We start from the raw sequence: 20551 nt of genomic DNA on the forward strand, positions 1-20551 counted from the left end.
TGGTTAATCACCATTACAATGGTTAATCACCATTACAAAGGTTAATCACCATTACAATGGTTAATCACCATTACAAAGGTTAATCACCATTACAATGGTTAATCACCATTACAATGGTTAATCACCATTACAATGGTTAATCACCATTACAATGGTTAATCACCATTACAATGGTTAATCACCATTACAAAGGTTAATCACCATTACAATGGTTAATCACCATTACAAAGGTTAATCACCATTACAATGGTTAATCACCATTACAATGGTAATCACCATTACAATGGTTAATCACCATTACAATGGTTAATCACCATTACAATGGTTAATCACCATTACAATGGTTAATCACCATTACAATGGTTAATCACCATTACAATGGTTAATCACCATTACAAAGGTTAATCACCATTACAATGGTTAATCACCATTACAATGGTAATCACCATTACAATGGTTAATCACCATTACAATGGTTAATCACCATTACAATGGGTAATCACCATTACAATGGTTAATCACCATTACAATGGTTAATCACCATTACAATGGTTAATCACCATTACAATGGTTAATCACCATTGCCAGTTTGCACCATCGCCACACAATGAGGTGTGAGTTTTGTGGTTCAAAACTAATTTGAACCAATTGATTAATTTTGATTAAGATATTATTAAATAAACTCCCTCAGGTTGTGAGGGAAGTTCCTAACTTATCTTCTTGAAGTTATCTTGACATGATTTCGGGACTTATCGTCACTGCGGCCCGGTCCTCGACCAGGCCTGCTTTTTGTTACACACCCCCAGGAAGCAGCTTTCTAACTCCCAGGTACCTATTTACTGCTAGATGAACAGGGGCATCAGGGTGAAAGAAACTCTTTCCATTTCTGGAGGTTCCCCTCCGACTTAGAGGATTACATTAATATCTTTGAGATTATATTTGATGTCTCTGAGAATATCTTTGATGGGTCTGATAATAGTTTTTGATGTCTTAGAGAATAACTTTGATGAACGAAGATGTCTTAGAAAGTTTCTTTGATGAGCTAAGGTGACTTAGAAATTAATTTTGATGAGATGTATTAGAGAACAACTTTGATGAACGAAGATGTGTTAGAGAATAATTGTGATTAACGAAGATGTTTAAAGAATGCCTTTGAGGCACTTGAGTCTTTGAGCTTGTTATTGATGTCTCGAAGTGTGTCTTTGAGTATTTTTCTTACTCCATGAAGTATATTGTTAGTTACAAAAGTGTTTAAAGAAGTTACATTTGACTATTTTTAGTTAAGGGGAAGAGTTATTTTAGTTAAGAAAGGATGTAATGACGATGTATTTGTCTATTTTTAGTTAAATGACGAATAATTTTAGTTAAGAAGCGACAAGAAAAGATGATGAATGTGACTATTTTTAGTTGATTGACGAATAATTTAGTTAAGAAATGACGAATGTGATTATTTTTTTGGTGACTGACAAAAATTTTTAGTTAAAAAGAACAAGTTTATCTTGGTAAATTTGTTACTGTATAAAGTGAAGATTTGTTTACAAACAGTGCTGGTAACAAATAATAAATTGTTAAGCAAAAATACATGGACATAGTTTTTGAAAATAAAGGTGATGAGTTACTACAAAGTTACTTTGTATTAACTTGTTAAGAATTAGTAATGTTGCTGTTGATAGTATTTGACAAAGAACTAGTTACTGAATGGAAGAAATAATTGTACATTTGATTTTAAAGATCATGTAAGAGAATGCGGTGGACACAGTGAACATACGGGGAACATGAGAAAGTACACAGAGAACATGAATGAGAATGACATGAACCCAGTGAACAACTTGCTGAGAACATTGAACATTGAGAATATGACAAAGAACATAAAAAACATGAAAGAGAATGCAAAAATATGATTTGAACTGGCAGAGAACATGCTGTGAACATTGGTAGATAAGAGAATATGGAGAAACAGGTGAAAAATATGGAATGGACATTTGGGAGGATATTTTAGGAACATGGAGAGAACATACAAATACAGGTTTGGATAACCAGAAGGTTATCCAAACCTGTATTTGTATGACCAGTATGGTAATACCACAACACACTATGGACCAGTATGGTAATACCACAACACACTATGGACCAGTATGGTAATATCACAACACACCATGGACCAGTATGGTAATATCACAACACACCATGGTCCAGTATGGTAATATCACAACACACTATGGACCAGTATGGTAATATCACAACACACCATGGACCAGTATGGTAATATCACAACACACCATGGACCAGTATGGTAATACCACAACACTATGGACCAGTATGGTAATATCACAACACACCATGGACCAGTATGGTAATATCACAACACACTATGGACCAGTATGGTAATATCACAACACACCATGGACCAGTATGGTAATATCACAACACACTATGGACCAGTATGGTAATATCACAACACACCATGGACCAGTATGGTAATATCACAACACACTATGGACCAGTATGGTAATATCACAACACACCATGGACCAGTATGGTAATATCACAACACACCATGGTCCAGTATGGTAATATCACAACACACTATGGACCAGTATGGTAATATCACAACACACCATGGTCCAGTATGGTAATATAACAACACACCATGGACCAGTATGGTAATATCACAACACACTATGGACCAGTATGGTAATATCACAACACACTATGGACCAGTATGGTAATATCACAACACACCATGGACCAGTATGGTAATATCACAACACACCATGGACCAGTATGGTAATATCACAACACACCATGGACCAGTATGGTAATATCACAACACACCATGGTCCAGTATGGTAATATCACAACACACCATGGACCAGTATGGTAATATCACAACACACTATGGACCAGTATGGTAATATCACAACACACCATGGACCAGTATGGTAATATCACAACACACCATGGACCAGTATGGTAATATCACAACACACCATGGACCAGTATGGTAATATCACAACACACCATGGACCAGTATGGTAATATCACAACACACTATGGTCCAGTATGGTAATATAACAACACACCATGGACCAGTATGGTAATATCACAACACACTATGGACCAGTATGGTAATATCACAACACACTATGGACCAGTATGGTAATACCACAACACACTATGGACCAGTATGGTAATATCACAACACACTATGGACCAGTATGGTAATATCACAACACACTATGGACCAGTATGGTAATATCACAACACACCATGGTCCAGTATGGTAATATAACAACACACCATGGACCAGTATGGTAATATCACAACACACTATGGACCAGTATGGTAATATCACAACACACTATGGACCAGTATGGTAATACCACAACACACTATGGACCAGTATGGTAATATCACAACACACTATGGACCAGTATGGTAATATCACAACACACTATGGACCAGTATGGTAATATCACAACACACCATGGACCAGTATGGTAATATCACAACACACCATGGTCCAGTATGGTAATATCACAACACACTATGGACCAGTATGGTAATATCACAACACACCATGGACCAGTATGGCAACAGTCAGTGGAAACTGTTAATAAACAGTTACAAAACATAATTGCCATAACTATTACAATTAACATAATTATTAGTAGTGACAGTGTCAGACCACGAAGGAAGAATTGAAACAGGAATTTCCTTAAGTACTTTCGTATTTAATAATACATCTTCAGAAGGGTGAGTTACATGTACATAGATTTGCACATATATAGGCAGGAGAGAGGTGAAGTGAAGTGAGGTACAATGATAAACGTATGACTGGGAAAGGGTGGATGTAAATAGGGGGCTGTATCCTATGGGCCAATAGGCCCATACATTGATATTAATAAAATAGTGGATATTAACATGGTATTAGTGAGACAAATGTGTATCAATGATCCTACTAAAAATGCCCTTTAACTGATCAATCAAAAATGGATCTAAATTATACAAACCACTGCTAATGTTCAAGTTACATAATTTTGTAATCTGTATTAAAGCAGATTCAGTTATGTTCCTATTGAAAGTGCTTTTACAATTCGTTAATGAAGAAGCCATTTCCCAATCAATTTGGTGGGAATTTTCTGACAAATGAACAAACAACGCATTAGACAATTAGCCATGTCTTACAGAGTATTTATGTTGCGACATTCTACATTTCAAATCTTAAGATGTTTGCCCAACATAGAACCTATTATAATCTTTACAAGGTATTTTATATATGATCCAATTATCACTACGAGGACTGATTCTAACTAATAGTTTTCTAACAGTATTTTTGTAATTAAACAATACATGCATATCAAAAAGTTTCAAGGCCTTGACAATATTTTCAAACCCAGAAAAATATGGTAAACACAACACATTCTTTGGGGGAATTTTCTCACTGCATATATTATTATAATATGTACGACGTGCTTTGCTACGGCAAACTTCCAAAAAACTCAGTGGATAACAAAGCTTGAGACCAATAGAATCAATATTCTTAAACTCTTCATCAAAGAATTCTGGACTAACAACCCGAAGAGCTCTTGAGATACATAGAGGAAAAAATAGATTTTTTCACATTGTATCTGTCCTGAGAAATAATGAATAAGATAAATTATTCGTAGACTTCCTGTAAAAACTAAACTTTAGTGAACAATCTTCCCTATGAATAAGTATATCTAAGAATGGCAAACATTTACCAATTTCAGTCTCCATAGTAAATTTTCTAGAGGTGACTTGATCATTAAGTTTAGCTACAAATTCGTCTGTGTTTACATCTGTAGGCCATATACACAAAATATCAACATATCTAAACCATGGAATGATTCCAGGGGTAATTATTGAAACTAATTTTTCATCATGAGTAAATTTTCGTGATTTAAACACATAATTATTAGTAGTGTTTAGCAGTAATATTATTTACAGACTAACAAGCACCGACCAATTTACAACTGTAGAGTAACACTATGGATAATGAAATAATATATATTATATTACATTGTTATATTCTGGTGTAAAATATATACATGGCAGCTTATCCACAGCTAAGTTTTGTTACTTAGCTTAGTGTTTGACCCCATGTGTGGGACCTGAGTGATAGTGAGGAGATGGTGATGTACAAGTGATGGTGATATAGCAGTGATGGTGAGGTGAAGGTGATATACCAGTGATAGTGAGGTGATATACCAGTGATGGTGATATACCAGTGATAGTGAGGTGAAGGTGATATACCAGTGATGGTGATATAGCAGTGATAGTGAGGAGATGGTGATGTACAAGTGATGGTGATATAGCAGTGATAGTGAGGTGAAGGTGATATACCAGTGATGGTGATATAGCAGTGATAGTGAGGAGATGGTGATGTACAAGTGATGGTGATATAGCAGTGATAGTGAGGTGAAGGTGATATACCAGTGATGGTGATATAGCAGATGATGGTGATATAGCAAGTGATAGTGAGGTGATGGTGATATAGCAGTGATAGTGAGGTGAAGGTGATATAGCAGTGATAGTGAGGTGAAGGTGATATACCAGTGATGGTGACAGTGAGGTGAAGGTGATATACCAGTGATCCCTTACACTCACCCTTAACATTGACAAAACCTTTTATATTCTGTTTGGCAATAAATCCTCTAATCAAATAAATCTCAAAATAAACAATACCCAAATTTGTAACAAATTAGATGGCAAATTCCTTGGCATTCTCATTGACCACAAGCTGAATTTCCAGGGACACATTCTAAACATATCAACAAAAGTTTCAAAAACTGTGGGCATTCTTTCTAAGATCAGATATTATGTACCACGCCCTGCCCTGGTGACTCTCTATTACTCCCTTATCTATCCATATCTCAACTATGGTATTTGTGCTTGGGGCTCTACTACCCAAAATCACTTACGTCCTCTAATTACTCAACACAAAGCTGCTATTAGGACAATATCCAATTCTGGCCCCAGACATCACTCGGTACCCCTACTTAAATCTCTGAATATGTTAGACATTAAGTCACTGCACATTCTCTCATGTGTATTATACATATATAAAACGCTAAAATATAATGCCAACCCTGATCTCAAAAGCTTCATAGAAGGTTGTATCAGAACCCATGAGCATCACACCAGAAATAAATAGTTTTGATATTCCTAGAGTACGACTTAATCAAACTAGAAATGCTCTACAAATCAAGGGGCCCAGAATGTGGAATGACCTTCCCAACCATGTTAAAGACTGTACCTCTCTCAACCAGTTTAAGTTAAAAGCGAAGCTATACCTAATAAATTCCCTGTAACCTACCTTACCCTTCTATTGTTAACCAATGTCTGTTTTTTTTCTTTAAAGAGCGCTGTTTGTCGACATAATTGTATTTGTGCTGCTTTTTCATCTATGTTTTCATTTCTTGTTTTCATTCTACTCATTATGCTCAATTAGTATTAAGCTTGTCATTTAAGTTTATCATGCCCGAAACGCTTTGCGTAATAGTGGCTTTAGGCATTGTATGTACTAGCTCTACCTATAAGTCAAACAATCCTTGTAAATATTTATTGTATGTATGTACCTTACCTAAATAAAATTGTATTGTATTGTATTGTATTGTTGTATTGATGGTGATATAGCAAGTGATAGTGAGGTGATGGTGATATAGCAAGTGATAGTGAAGTGATGGTGATATAGCAAGTGATGGTGATATATTAGTGATAGTGAGGTGATGGTGATATATTAGTGATAGTGAGGGTAGTGATATATTAGTGATAGTGAGGTGACGGTGATATATTAGTGATAGTGAGGTGATGGTGATATAGCAGTGAAAGTGAGGTGATGGTGATATAGAAGTGATAGTGATATAACAGTGATAGTGAGGTGATGTGATATATCAGTGATAGTGATATAGCAGTGATAGTGTGATGTGGTGATATAGCAGTGATAGTGATATAGCAGTGATAGTGAGGTGAAGGAAATATAGCAGTGATGGTGCAGTAGTGGTGATGTGGCAATGATAGTGATATATTAGTGAAAGTAAGGAGGAAATATATCAGTGTGAGGTGATAAAGCAGTGAAAGTGAGATGATGTTGGTGAAGCAGTGAAAGTGATAGTGAGCTGTTGGTGATATAACAGTGACAACAGCTGTCATATAGTGACACCAACAATCAGTTACTCAACATGGTCAGTACATTATCCCAGGTGTGGGACCTGAGGTGATGGTGATATAGATGTTATAGTGAGGTGATAGTGATATAGCAATGATAGGTGACAGTACTGTGAAAGAGCAAATGATGGTGATACAGCAGTGATAGTCACGTATGATAGTTAAACACCAAAGATAGTGAAGTTATGGTAATATAGTGATAAAGGTTGTACTTGAATTACATTGGCATCAAAACCCACAGTCCATAGTGATGCAGGAGTGATGGTGATGGGTTATGGTACAGTGAACTAGAGTGGCAGCACAGCACCACAGTAGTGATGGTACAGTGAACTAGAGTGGCAGCACAACACCACAGTAGTGATGGTGGTGGTACAGTGAACTAGAGTGGCAGAACAACACCACAGTAGTGATGGTGATGGTACAGTGAACTAGAGTGGCAGCACAACACCACAGTAGTGATGATGGTGGTACAGTGAACTAGAGTGGCAGCACAACACCACAGTAGTGATGGTGATGGTACAGTGAACTAGAGTGGCAGCACAACACCACAGTAGTGATGGTACAGTGAACTAGAGTGGCAGCACAACACCACAGTAGTGATGGTACAGTGAACTAGAGTGGCAGCACAACACCACAGTAGTGATGGTGATGGTACAGTGAACTAGAGTGGCAGCACAACACCACAGTAGTGATGGTGATGGTACAGTGAACTAGAGTGGCTGCACAACACCACAGTAGTGATGGTGATGGTACAGTGAACTAGAGTGGCAGCACAACACCACAGTAGTGATGGTACAGTGAACTAGAGTGGCAGCACAACACCACAGTCCACCACAGTCACCTCCGTAATGTCACTGTGGTTGACTGCTGCCCTCACCACATCCAGGCCGCTCACCACATCACCGAAGACACATGGCCACTGTTGACCAGCCCGGAAAACCCTGGTGATGATGACGAACTCGGCACTCCTGGGAGCCTCCGGGAACGGCCAGAACCAGGACCCCACAGCTCCTGCCCGGCCTGACTCCCGGTACTGCCCCTGGAGGTCAGGCAACAGTGGGGCTCCTCCCTCACCATCATTACTCTCGTACTTTCCCCCCTTCACCCACTCCCCCGAGTGACCCTTGCGCCCCACCCACAACAGTTTAGTGTTGCGGAAGGTGTGGCCCCGCTGGCCCGTACACAACAACACAAACTGTCTGGCCAGCGGAGTGTCAGGGGTCAGCCGGATGGTGACCCGCCCTCTTGTTGACCCCGCCCACCCGAGGTCAAGGAACGCCAGGGTGCAGGAGGGGTCCAGCACGCCCACAACATCACTCTCCTGCACAAGATGATATAAATCATGCTGGTAACTGTATAACAAAATGTTATCATATTAGTTATCACAACTCAGTAAGTCAGTAATGTCAGTAAGACTAGTGGGTGTAATAAAGTAACCTGGAGGGTGTGGGCGTGGGCGGGCGTGGGCTGACGCAGGAGTGGGTGGAGGTACAGCTGTCCGTCTTGTAGAGTTATCCTGGCGGAGCGGCGGCCATCTTGGTCTTCCTGGACGGCCACCACCCGGCCAGCCTCCACCAGCCTCTTGACGGCCACCACCCGGCCAGCCTCCACCAGGCTCTTGACAGGCTCACTCATCCTGCGGAGGTCCTCAACCTGTGGACAGTGTCAGCTCCATTATCAGCTGTGGACAGTGTCAACCCCATTATCACCTGTGGTCAGTGTCAGACCCATTATCACCTGTAGACAGTGTCAGCCCCATTATCACCTGTGGACAGTGTCAGCCCCATTATCACCTGTGGACAGTGTCAGCCCCATTATCACCTGTGGTCAGTGTCAGTTCCATTATCACCTGTGGGGAGTGTCAACTCCATTATCACCTGTGGACAGTGTCAGCCCCATTATCACCTGTGATCAGTGTCAGCCCCATTATCAACTGTGGACAGTGTCAGCCCCATTATCACCTTTGGACAGTGTCAGCCCCATTATCACCTGTGGACAGTGTTAGCACCATTATCACCTGTGGACAGTGTCAGACCCATTATCACCTGTAGACAGTGTCAGCCCCATTATCACCTGTGGTCAGTGTCAGCCCCATTATCAACTGTGGACAGTGTCAGCCCCATTATCACCTGTGGACAGTGTCAGCCCCATTATCACCTGTGGACAGTGTCAGTTCCATTATCACCTGTGGACAGTGTCAGCCCCATTATCACCTGTGATCAGTGTCGACTCCATTACCACCTGTGGACAGTGTCAGTTCCATTATCACCTGTGGACAGTGTCAGCCCCATTATCGCCTGTGGACAGTGTCAGTTCCATTATCACCTGTGGACAGTGTCAGCCCCATTATCACCTGTGGACAGTGTCAGTTCCATTATCACCTGTGGACAGTGTCAGTTCCATTATCACCTGTGATCAGTGTCGACTCCATTATCACCTGTGGACAGTGTCAGTTCCATTATCACCTGTGGTGAGTGTCAACTCCATTATCACCTGTTGTCAGTGTCAGCCCCATTATTACCTGTGATCAGTGTCGACTCCATTATCACCTGTGGACAGTGTCAGCCCCATTATCACCTGTGGACAGTTTAAGCCCGATTATGACCTGTGGTCAGTGTCATCCCCATTAACACCTGTAGACAGTGTCAACCCCATTATCACCTGTGATCAGTGTCAGCCCCATTAAACCTGTGGTCAGTGACAACCCCATTATCACATGTGGACAGTGTCAGGCCCATTATCACCTGTTGTCAGTGTAACCCCCATTATAACCTGTGGTCAGTGTCAGCCCCATTATCACGTGGACAGTGTCAGCACCATTATCACACGTGGTCAATGTCAGCCCCATTATCACTTGTGGTCAGTGTGAGCACCATTATCACCTGTTGACTGTGTCAGCCCCATTATCACATGTGGACAGTGTCAGCACAATTATCACATGTGGACAGTGTCAGCCCCATTACCACCTGTGGACAGTGTCAGACCCATTAACACCTGTGGTCAGTGTCAGCTCCGTTATCACCTGTGGACAGTGTCAGCACCATTATCACCTGTGGACAGTGTCAGACCCATTAACACCTGTGGTCAGTGTCAGCTCCATTATCACCTGTGGTCAGTGTCAGCCCTATTATCACTTGTGGACAGTGTCAGCACCATTATCACATGTAGACAGTGTCAGCACCATTATCACATGTGGACAGTGTCAGCCCCATTATCACTTGTGGACAGTGTCAGCACCATAATCACATGTGGACAGTGTCAGCTCCATTATCACCTGTGGACAGTGTCAGACCCATTATCACCTGTGGTCAGTGTCAGACCCATTATCACCTGCAGTCAGTGTCAGACCCATTATAACCTGTGGTCAGTGTCAGACCCATTATCACATGTGGACAGTGTCAGACCTATTATTACCTGTGGTCAGTGTCAGCCCCATTATCACTTGTGGACAGTGTCAGCACCATTATCACATGTGGACAGTGTCAGCTCCATTATCACCTGTGGTCAGTGTCAGCCCCATTATCACCTGTGGACAGTGTCAGCACCATTATCACCTGTGGTCAGTGTCAGCACCATTATCAACTGTGGATAGTGTCAGCCCCATTATCACATGTGGTCAGTGTCAGACCTATTATCACCTTTGGACAGTGTCAGCTCAATTATCACCTGTGGACAGTGTCAGCCCCGTTGTCACATGTGGACAGTGTCAGCCACATTATCACCTGTGGTCAGTGTCAGCCCCATTATCACCTGTGGTCAGTGTCAGCCCCATTATCACCTGTGGTCAGTGTCAGCATCAATATCACCTGTGGACAGTGTCAGCCCCATTATCACCTGTGGTCAGTGTCAGCCCCATTATCACCTGTGGACATTGTCAGCCCCATTATCACCTGTGGTCAGTGTCAGCATCAATATCACCTGTGGAGAGTGTCAGCACCATTATCACTTGTGTACAGTGTCAGCCCCGTTGTCACATGTGGACAGTGTCAGCCCCGTTGTCACCTGTGGACAGTGTTGTTACGGCCCTCTCGGGACACAACGGGGTCCTTACTCTGATGTTGTTAGAGGAAGATATATATATCCGTTCCCAAGCCAGTAGTGGCTATCAAGGGATGAGATCCGTGACGCAAGTAACTTAAAGGGAGTAGGGAAAGAAAGTTAAGAACTTAATATTATAATTATCACCATCACCGATTAAATATATAAAATAAAAGAGTGCACAAGGGGGAGGGTATTAACACTAGGCAAGGGGATTATTCACAATATAGTCTTCTGCTAAAGACTCTGGATCCAGAAGCTAGGTGCTGAGTCCTCGGTGCTTTCTTCGTGGCCACACAATGAATTCTCCAAAGAAGTTGAGCCTACCCTGGCCACAGGTCAGCCAAAACACAGGTCCACTGGGAGCACCGCCGTGGAGGCCGTCAACCACACGTCCAGCTGGTCTGCTGGCAGGTTCTGAACCAGCCAAGCTGGTCAGGCCACTCCACGAACGATATAAGGGGAACGCCCTAGACAGGAGCTTCGTGTGACACCACAAATCACTCTCCTGTCTTCAGTACCCCAGTGGATGATCGTCTCCAACAGTCGGTCCCGGGTAAATCCTTTTACTGCCACTCCACTGGCAGGCTAACACACCACAGTGTTCTTCCGGGGGGACGACTTCACAACAGCTGCAGCAAAGTTCAAGGTATGGAGACTGGCTGCCTCGGGTAGACTGACTCGACTCCCATCACAGTAGTCCCAGGTCGACTCTGTAAGCAGACACGTCATCAATAACTGGGACACTAAAACACCTCACTTACGGGCTCGGGCACAAACACCTGACGTATCCAGTACATAGATGGCGCTGTCGTCGGAGCACCACCTCACCAGAGGTCAGGAGCGGCTGTGTTGTGAGCTGCACAGGACTGGAAACTGGCCCTTGTGGCTGGTTCACCTTGTCCTCACCAGGTGTCGTCGTCCGTTTGGGGGGGGTTTCGGGAGCTGACCCACAGATGGCGTGGTCGTTACTGCTCCGTGCTCGGACGCTGGATCCGGGTTCGTAACAAGTGTCAGCTCAATTATCACCTGTGGACAGTGTCAGCAATATTATCACCTGTGGACAGTGTCAGCCCCATTATCACCTGTGGACCGTGTCAGCACCGTTATCACCTGTGGTCAGTCTCAGCCCCATTATCACATGTGGACAGTGTCAGCTCCATTATCCTCTGTGATCAGTGTCAGCCCCATTATCACCTGTGGTACGTGCCAGCTCCATTATCACATGTAGACAGTGTCAGCCCTAGTATCACATGTGGTCAGTGTCAGCACTATTATCACCTGTGGACAGTGTCATCCCCATTATCACATGTAGTCAGTGTCAGCCCCATTATCACCTGTGGTCAGTGTCAGCCCCATTATCACCTGTTGACAGTGTCAGGCCCCTTATCACCTGTTGACAGTGTCAGCCCCATTATCACCTGTGATCAGTGTCAGCTCCATTATCACCTGTTGACAGTGTCAGCCCCATTATCACCTGTGGTCAGTGTCAGCCCCATTATCACCTGTGAACAGTTTGAGCCCATTTATCACCTGTGGACAGTGCCAGCCTCATTATCTCCTGTGGACAGTGTCAGCCCCATTATCACCTGTGGACAGTGTCAGTTCCATTATCACCTGTGGTGAGTGTCAACTCCATTATCACCTGTTGTCAGTGTCAGCCCCATTATTACCTGTGATCAGTGTCGACTCCATTACCACCTGTGGACAGTGTCAGCCCCATTATTACCTGTGATCAGTGTCGACTCCATTATCACCTGTTGTCAGTGTCAGCCCCATTATTACCTGTGATCAGTGTCAACTCCATTATCACCTGTTGTCAGTGTCAGCCCCCATTATTACCTGTGATCAGTGTCGACTCCATTATCACCTGTGAACAGTGTCAGCCCCATTATTACCTGTGATCAGTGTCAACTCCATTATCACCTGTTGTCAGTGTCAGCCCCATTATTACCTGTGATCAGTGTCGACTCCATTATCACCTGTGGACAGTGTCAGCCCCATTATCACCTGTGGACAGTTTAAGCCCGATTATGACCTGTGGTCAGTGTCATCCCCATTAACACCTGTAGACAGTGTCAACCCCATTATCACCTGTGATCAGTGTCAGCCCCATTAAACCTGTGGTCAGTGACAACCCCATTATCACATGTGGATAGTGTCAGCCCCATTATCACCTGTGGTCAGTATCAGGCCCATTATCACCTGTGGACACTGTCAGCCCCAGTATCACCTGTGGAAAGTGTCAGCACCATTATCACATGTGGACAGTGTCAGCACCATTATCACACGTGGTCAATGTCAGCCCCATTATCACATGTCGACAGTGTCAGACTCATTATCACCTGTTGTCAGTGTAACCCCCATTATAACCTGTGGTCAGTGTCAGCCCCATTATCACATGTGGACAGTGTCAGCACCATTATCACACGTGGTCAATGTCAGCCCCATTATCACTTGTGGACAGTGTCAACACCATTATCACACGTGGTCAATGTCAGCCCCATTATCACTTGTGGTCAGTGTGAGCACCATTATCACCTGTTGACAGTGTCAGCCCCATTATCACATGTAGACAGTCAGCCCCATTACCACCTGTGGTCAGTGTCAGACGCATTAACACCTGTGGTCAGTGTCAGCACCATTATCACCTGTGGACAGTGTCAGCACCATTATCACCTGTGGACAGTGTCAGCACCATTATCACCTGTGGACAGTGTCAGCACCATTATCACCTGTGGACAGTGTCAGCACCATTATCACATGTGGACAGTGTCAGCACCATTATCACATGTGGACAGTGTCAGCCCCATTATCACTTGTGGACAGTGTCAGCACCATTATCACATGTGGACAGTGTCAGCTCCATTATCACCTGTGGTCAGTGTTAGACCCATTATCACCTGTGGTCAGTGTCAGACCCATTATCACCTGTGGTCAGTGTCAGACCCATTATAACCTGTGGTCAGTGTCAGACCCATTATCACATGTGGACAGTGTCAGCCCTATTATAACCTCTGGTCAGTGTCAGCCCCATTATCACTTGTGGACAGTGTCAGCACCATTATCACATGTGGACAGTGTCAGCTCCATTATCATCTGTGGTCAGTGTCAGCCCCATTATCACCTGTGGACAGTGTCAGCACCATTATCACCTGTGGTCAGTGTCAGGACCATTATCACCTGTGGACAGTGTCAGCCCCATTATCACCTGTGGACAGTGTCAGCACCATTATCACCTGTGGACAGTGTCAGCACCATTATCACCTTTGGACAGTGTCAGCTCAATTATCACCTGTGGACAGTGTCAGCACCATTATCACATGTGGACAGTATAAGCCCCATTACCACATGTGGTCAGTGTCAGACCCATTATCACCTGTGGTCAGTGTCAGCCCCATTATCACCTGTGGTCAGTGTCAGCCACATTATCACCTGTGGTCAGTGTCAGCCCCATTATCACCTGTGGACAGTGTCAGCCCCATTATCACCTGTGGTCAGTGTCAGCATCAATATCACATGTGGACAGTGTCAGCACCATTATCACTTGTGGACAGTGTCAGCCCCGTTGTCACATGTGGACAGTGTCAGCCCCGTTGTCACCTGTGGACAGTGTCAGCTCAATTATCACCTGTGGACAGTGTCAGCAATATTATCACCTGTGGATAGTGTCAGCCCCATTATCACCTGTGGACCGTGTCAGCACCGTTATCACCTGTGGTCAGTCTCAGCCCCATTATCACATGTGGGCAGTGTCAGCTCCATTATCCTCTGTGATCAGTGTCAGCCCCATTATCACCTGTGGTCCGTGCCAGCTCCATTATCACATGTAGACAGTGTCAGCCCCATTATCACCTGTTGACAGTGTCAGGCCCCTTATCACCTGTTGACAGTGTCAGCCCCATTATCACCTGTGATCAGTGTCAGCCTCATTATCTCCTGTGGAGTGTCAGCCCCATTATCACCTGTGGACAGTGTCAGCTCCATTATCACCTGTGGACAGTGTCAGCACCATTATCACCTGTTGACAGTGTCTGCCCCATTATCACCTGTGGACAGTGTCAGCACCATTATCACCCTGTAGACAGTGTCAGCACCATTATCACCTGTGGACAGTGTCAGCCCCATTATCACCTGTGCACAGTGTCAGCACCATTATCACCTGTGGACAGTGTCAGCACCATTATCACCTGTGGACAGTTTCAGCACCATTATCACCTGTGGACAGTGTCAGCACCATTATCACCTGTGGACAGTTTCAGCCCCATTATCACCTGTGGACAGTGTCAGCACCATTATCACCTGTGGTCAGTGTCAGCCCCATTATCACCTGTGGACAGTATCAGCACCATTATCACCTGTGGACAGTGTCAGGCCCATTATCACCTGTGGACAGTGTCAGCACCATTATCACCTGTGGACAGTGTCAGGCCCATTATCACCTGTGGACAGAGTCAGCACCATTATCACCTGTGGACAGTGTCAGCACCATTATCACCTGTGGACAGTGTCAGCACCATTATCACCTGTGGACAGTGTCAGCACCATTATCACCTGTGGACAGTGTCAGCACCATTATCACCTGTGGACAGTGTCAGCACCATTATCACCTGTGGACAGTGTCAGCACCATTATCACCTGTGGTCAGTGTCAGCACCATTATCACCTGTGGACAGTGTCAGCACCATTATCACCTGTGGACAGTGTCAGCACCATTATCACCTGTGGACAGTGTCAGCACCATTATCACCTGTGGACAGTGTCAGCACCATTATCACCTGTGGACAGTGTCAGGCCCATTATCACCTGTGGACAGAGTCAGCACCATTATCACCTGTGGACAGTGTCAGCACCATTATCACCTGTGGACAGTGTCAGCACCATTATCACCTGTGGACAGTGTCAGCACCATTATCACCTGTGGACAGTGTCAGCACCATTATCACCTGTGGACAGTGTCAGCACCATTATCACCCTGTAGACAGTGTCAGCACCATTATCACCTATGGACAGTGTCAGCCCCATTATCACCTGTGGACAGTGTCAGCACCATTATCACCTGTGGACAGTGTCAGCACCATTATCACCTGTGGACAGTGTCAGCACCATTATCACCTGTGGACAGTGTCAGCACCATTATCACCTGTGGACAGTGTCAGCACCATTATCACCTGTGGACAGTGTCAGCACCATTATCACCTGTGGACAGTGTCAGCACCATTATCACCTGTGGACAGTGTCAGCACCATTATCACCTGTGGACAGTGTCAGCACCATTATCACCTGTGGACAGTGTCAGTACCATTATCACCTGTGGACAGTGTCAGCACCATTATCACCTGTGGACAGTGTCAGCACCATTATCAGTCACCACTCCCACAACCAGCACATCACACTACCCATAAGAGACTAAGACATCAACTAGAGAAGCAAGCAGCAGTGACAGGGAAGGTACTCCAGTGGATAAAGGAGTACCTAGGCAACAGAAGACAGCGAGTCACTGTGAGGGCTGAGATGTCAAAGTGGTGAGATGTCACCTGTCGAGTCCCACAAGGATCACTTTTTGAACCTATCCTGTTTCTCATATATGTAAAGGATCTTCCAGAGGGATTAGACTCATTCCTCTTAATGTTTGCTGATGATGCGACAATTATGAGCAGGATTAAGACAGAGGAAGACAGCAAAATGCTCCAAGATGACCTGGACAAACTGGAAGTATGGTCCAACAAATGGCTACTAGAGTTTAGCTCAAGTAAATGTAAAGTAATGAAGCTAGGTGTAGGGAGCAGGAGGCCAGACTCACGGTAACAAATAGGAGATGAAATCCTCCAAGAAACGGACAGAGAGAAGGATCTGGGAGTTGATGTTACACCGAACCTGTCTCCTGAAGCCCACATTAAAAGGTTATCATCAGTGGCATATGCAAGACTGTCGAATATCTGAACTGCCTTTATAAATTTGTGTAAGGAATCGTTTAAAACCTTGTATACCACATATGTCATACCAATCCTGGAGTATGCAGCTCCAGCATGGAGTCCATACCTAGTCAAGCACAAGTCGAAGTTTGAGAAGGTTCAAAGGTATACTGTACCACCAGACTAGTTCCAGTACTACGAGGTATGAGTTACAAGCAAAGGCTACATGAATTAAACCCCCATGTTGTTGGAAGACAGAAGAGTTGGGGGAGACATGATTACAACATACAAAATTCTACGAGGAATTAATAACGACAGACAGCGTAACACGGGTGGTGTTCAAACAAGGGGACACAGGAGGAAACATTGTACCCAAATGAACCACAGAGACATTAGAAAGAATTTTTCATCATCAGAATAGTTGGTGTATGGAATACATTAGGAAGTGATGTGGTGGAGGCTGACTCCATCCACAGTTTATAATGTAGATATGACAGTGCCCAATAGGCTCAGGAACCTGTACATCAGTTGATTAAAAGCTGAGAGGTGGGAACAATGAGCCGGAGCTCAAGCCCTGGAAGTACAATTAGGTGAGTACACACACCACAACCTCTACTTCAACCACACTCACAACCACCACACTCACAACCACCACACACTCAACCACCACACACACAACCACCACACACACAACCACCACACACACAACCACCACACTCACAACCACCACACTCACAACCACCACACACACACAACCACCACACTCACAACCACCACACACACAACCACCACACTCACAACCACCACACACAACCACCACACACACAACCACCACACTCACAACCACCACACACACACAACCACCACACACACACAACCACCACACTCACACAACCACCACACTCACACAACCACCACACTCACAACCACCACACACTCAACCACCACACTCACAACCACCACACTCACAACCACCACACTCACAACCACCACACTCACAACCACCACACTCACAACCACCACACACACAACCACCACACACACAACCACCACACACACAACCACCACACACACAACCACCACACACACAACCACCACACACACAACCACCACACACACAACCACCACACTCACAACCACCACACTCACAACCACCACACTCACAACCACCACACACACAACCACACACACAACCACCACACACACAACCACCACACTCACAACCACCACACTCACAACCACCACACACACAACCACCACACTCACAACCACCACACACACAACCACCACACACACAACCACCACACACACAACCACCACACTCACAACCACCACACACACAACCACCACACACACAACCACCACACTCACAACCACCACACACACAACCACCACACTCACAACCACCACACACACAACCACCACACTCACAACCACAACACTTAAAACCACCACATTCTCACAACCACCACACTCACAACCACCACACACACAACCACCACACACACACAACCACCACACACACAACCTCCGCACACACAACCTCCACACACACAACCACCACACACACACAACCACCACACACACACAACCACCACACACACAACCTCCACACACACAACCTCCACACACACAACCTCCACACACACAACCTCCACACACACAACCACCACACTCACAACCTACACACTCACAACCACCACACACACAACCACCACACTCACAACCACCAAACTCACAACCACCACACACACAACCACCACACACACAACCACCACACACACAACCACTACACACAACCACCACACACACAACCACCACAAACACAACCACCACAAACACAACCACCACACACAACCATCACACACACAACCACCACACACACACAACCATCACACTCACAACCACCACACATACAGCACCACAACACACACACAACCACACTCACAACCACCACACACACAACCACCACACTCACACCACCACCACACACACAACCACCACACTCACAACACCCACTCACTCAACCACCACACACAACCACCACACTCACAACCACCACACACACACACACACACACACACCCACTACACTCACAACCACCACACACACACAACCACCACAGACACACACCTCCACCACAGACACAACCACCACACTCACAACCACCACATTCACCACCACCACACACACCACCACCACACTCACAACCACCACACACCACCACCACACACACAACCACCACACACACACAACCACCACACACACACAACCACCACACACTCACAACCACCACACACAACCACCACACACACACAACCACCACACACACACAACCACCACACACTCACAACCACCACACTCACAACCACCACACACACACCACCACAACACACACACAACCACACACAACCACCACACACACAACCACCACACTCACACCACCACCACACACACAACCACCACACTCACAACCACCACACTCACAACTATCACACTCACAACCACCACACTCACAACCACCACACTCACAACCACCACACTCACAACCACCACACTCACAACCACCACACTCACAACCACCACACTCACAACCACCACACTCACAACCACCACACTCACAACCACCACACTCACAACCACCACACTCACAACCACCACACTCACAACCACCACACTCACAACCACCACACTCACAACTACCACACACACAACCACCACACACAACCATCACACACACAACCATCACACACACAACCACCACATACACAACCACCACACACACAACCATCACACACACAACCACCACATACACAACCACCACACTCACAACCACCACACACACACAACCACCACACACACAACCACCACATACACAACCACCACACACACACACAACCACCACACACACACACAACCATCACACACACAACTACCACACACACAACCACCACACTCACAACCACCACACACACACAACCATCACACACACAACCACCACACGCACAACCACAACACTCACAACCACCACACTCACAACCACCACACACACACAACCACCACACACACACAACCACCACACTCACGACCACCACATGCACAACCACCACACGCACAACCACCACACGCACAACCACCACACGCACAACCACCACACACACACAACCATCACACACACAACCATCACACACACAACCATCACACACACAACCACCACACACACACAACCACCACACACACACAACCACCACACACACACAACCACCACACACACACAACCACCACACTCACAACCACCACCACACAACCACCACACTCACAACCACCACACACACACCACCACACTCACAACCACCACATACACAACCACCACACGCACAACCACCACACACACCACCATCACACAC

The 20551-nt window shown here is 45.1% G+C and overlaps 1 protein-coding gene across 1 annotated transcript in view; it reads right to left on the bottom strand.

Moving 5' to 3' along the window:
• Positions 1-5034: 5034 nt before the first annotated feature.
• LOC138364629 (tripartite motif-containing protein 59-like) overlaps positions 5035-20551 on the bottom strand; it is a 119432-nt gene continuing 103915 nt past the window's right edge. The window contains exons 5-6 of the mRNA XM_069324582.1: positions 8629-8844; positions 5035-8512 (exon numbers count right to left, since the gene is read on the bottom strand). Of these exons, the coding sequence (XP_069180683.1) occupies positions 7994-8512; positions 8629-8844 (735 nt within the window). The 3' untranslated portion in view covers positions 5035-7993. The remainder of the gene's footprint in view (positions 8513-8628; positions 8845-20551) is intronic.

Source organism: Procambarus clarkii, chromosome 14 (assembly GCF_040958095.1).
Source record: "Procambarus clarkii isolate CNS0578487 chromosome 14, FALCON_Pclarkii_2.0, whole genome shotgun sequence".
In the NCBI taxonomy this organism is placed as follows: Eukaryota; Metazoa; Arthropoda; class Malacostraca; order Decapoda; family Cambaridae; genus Procambarus; species Procambarus clarkii.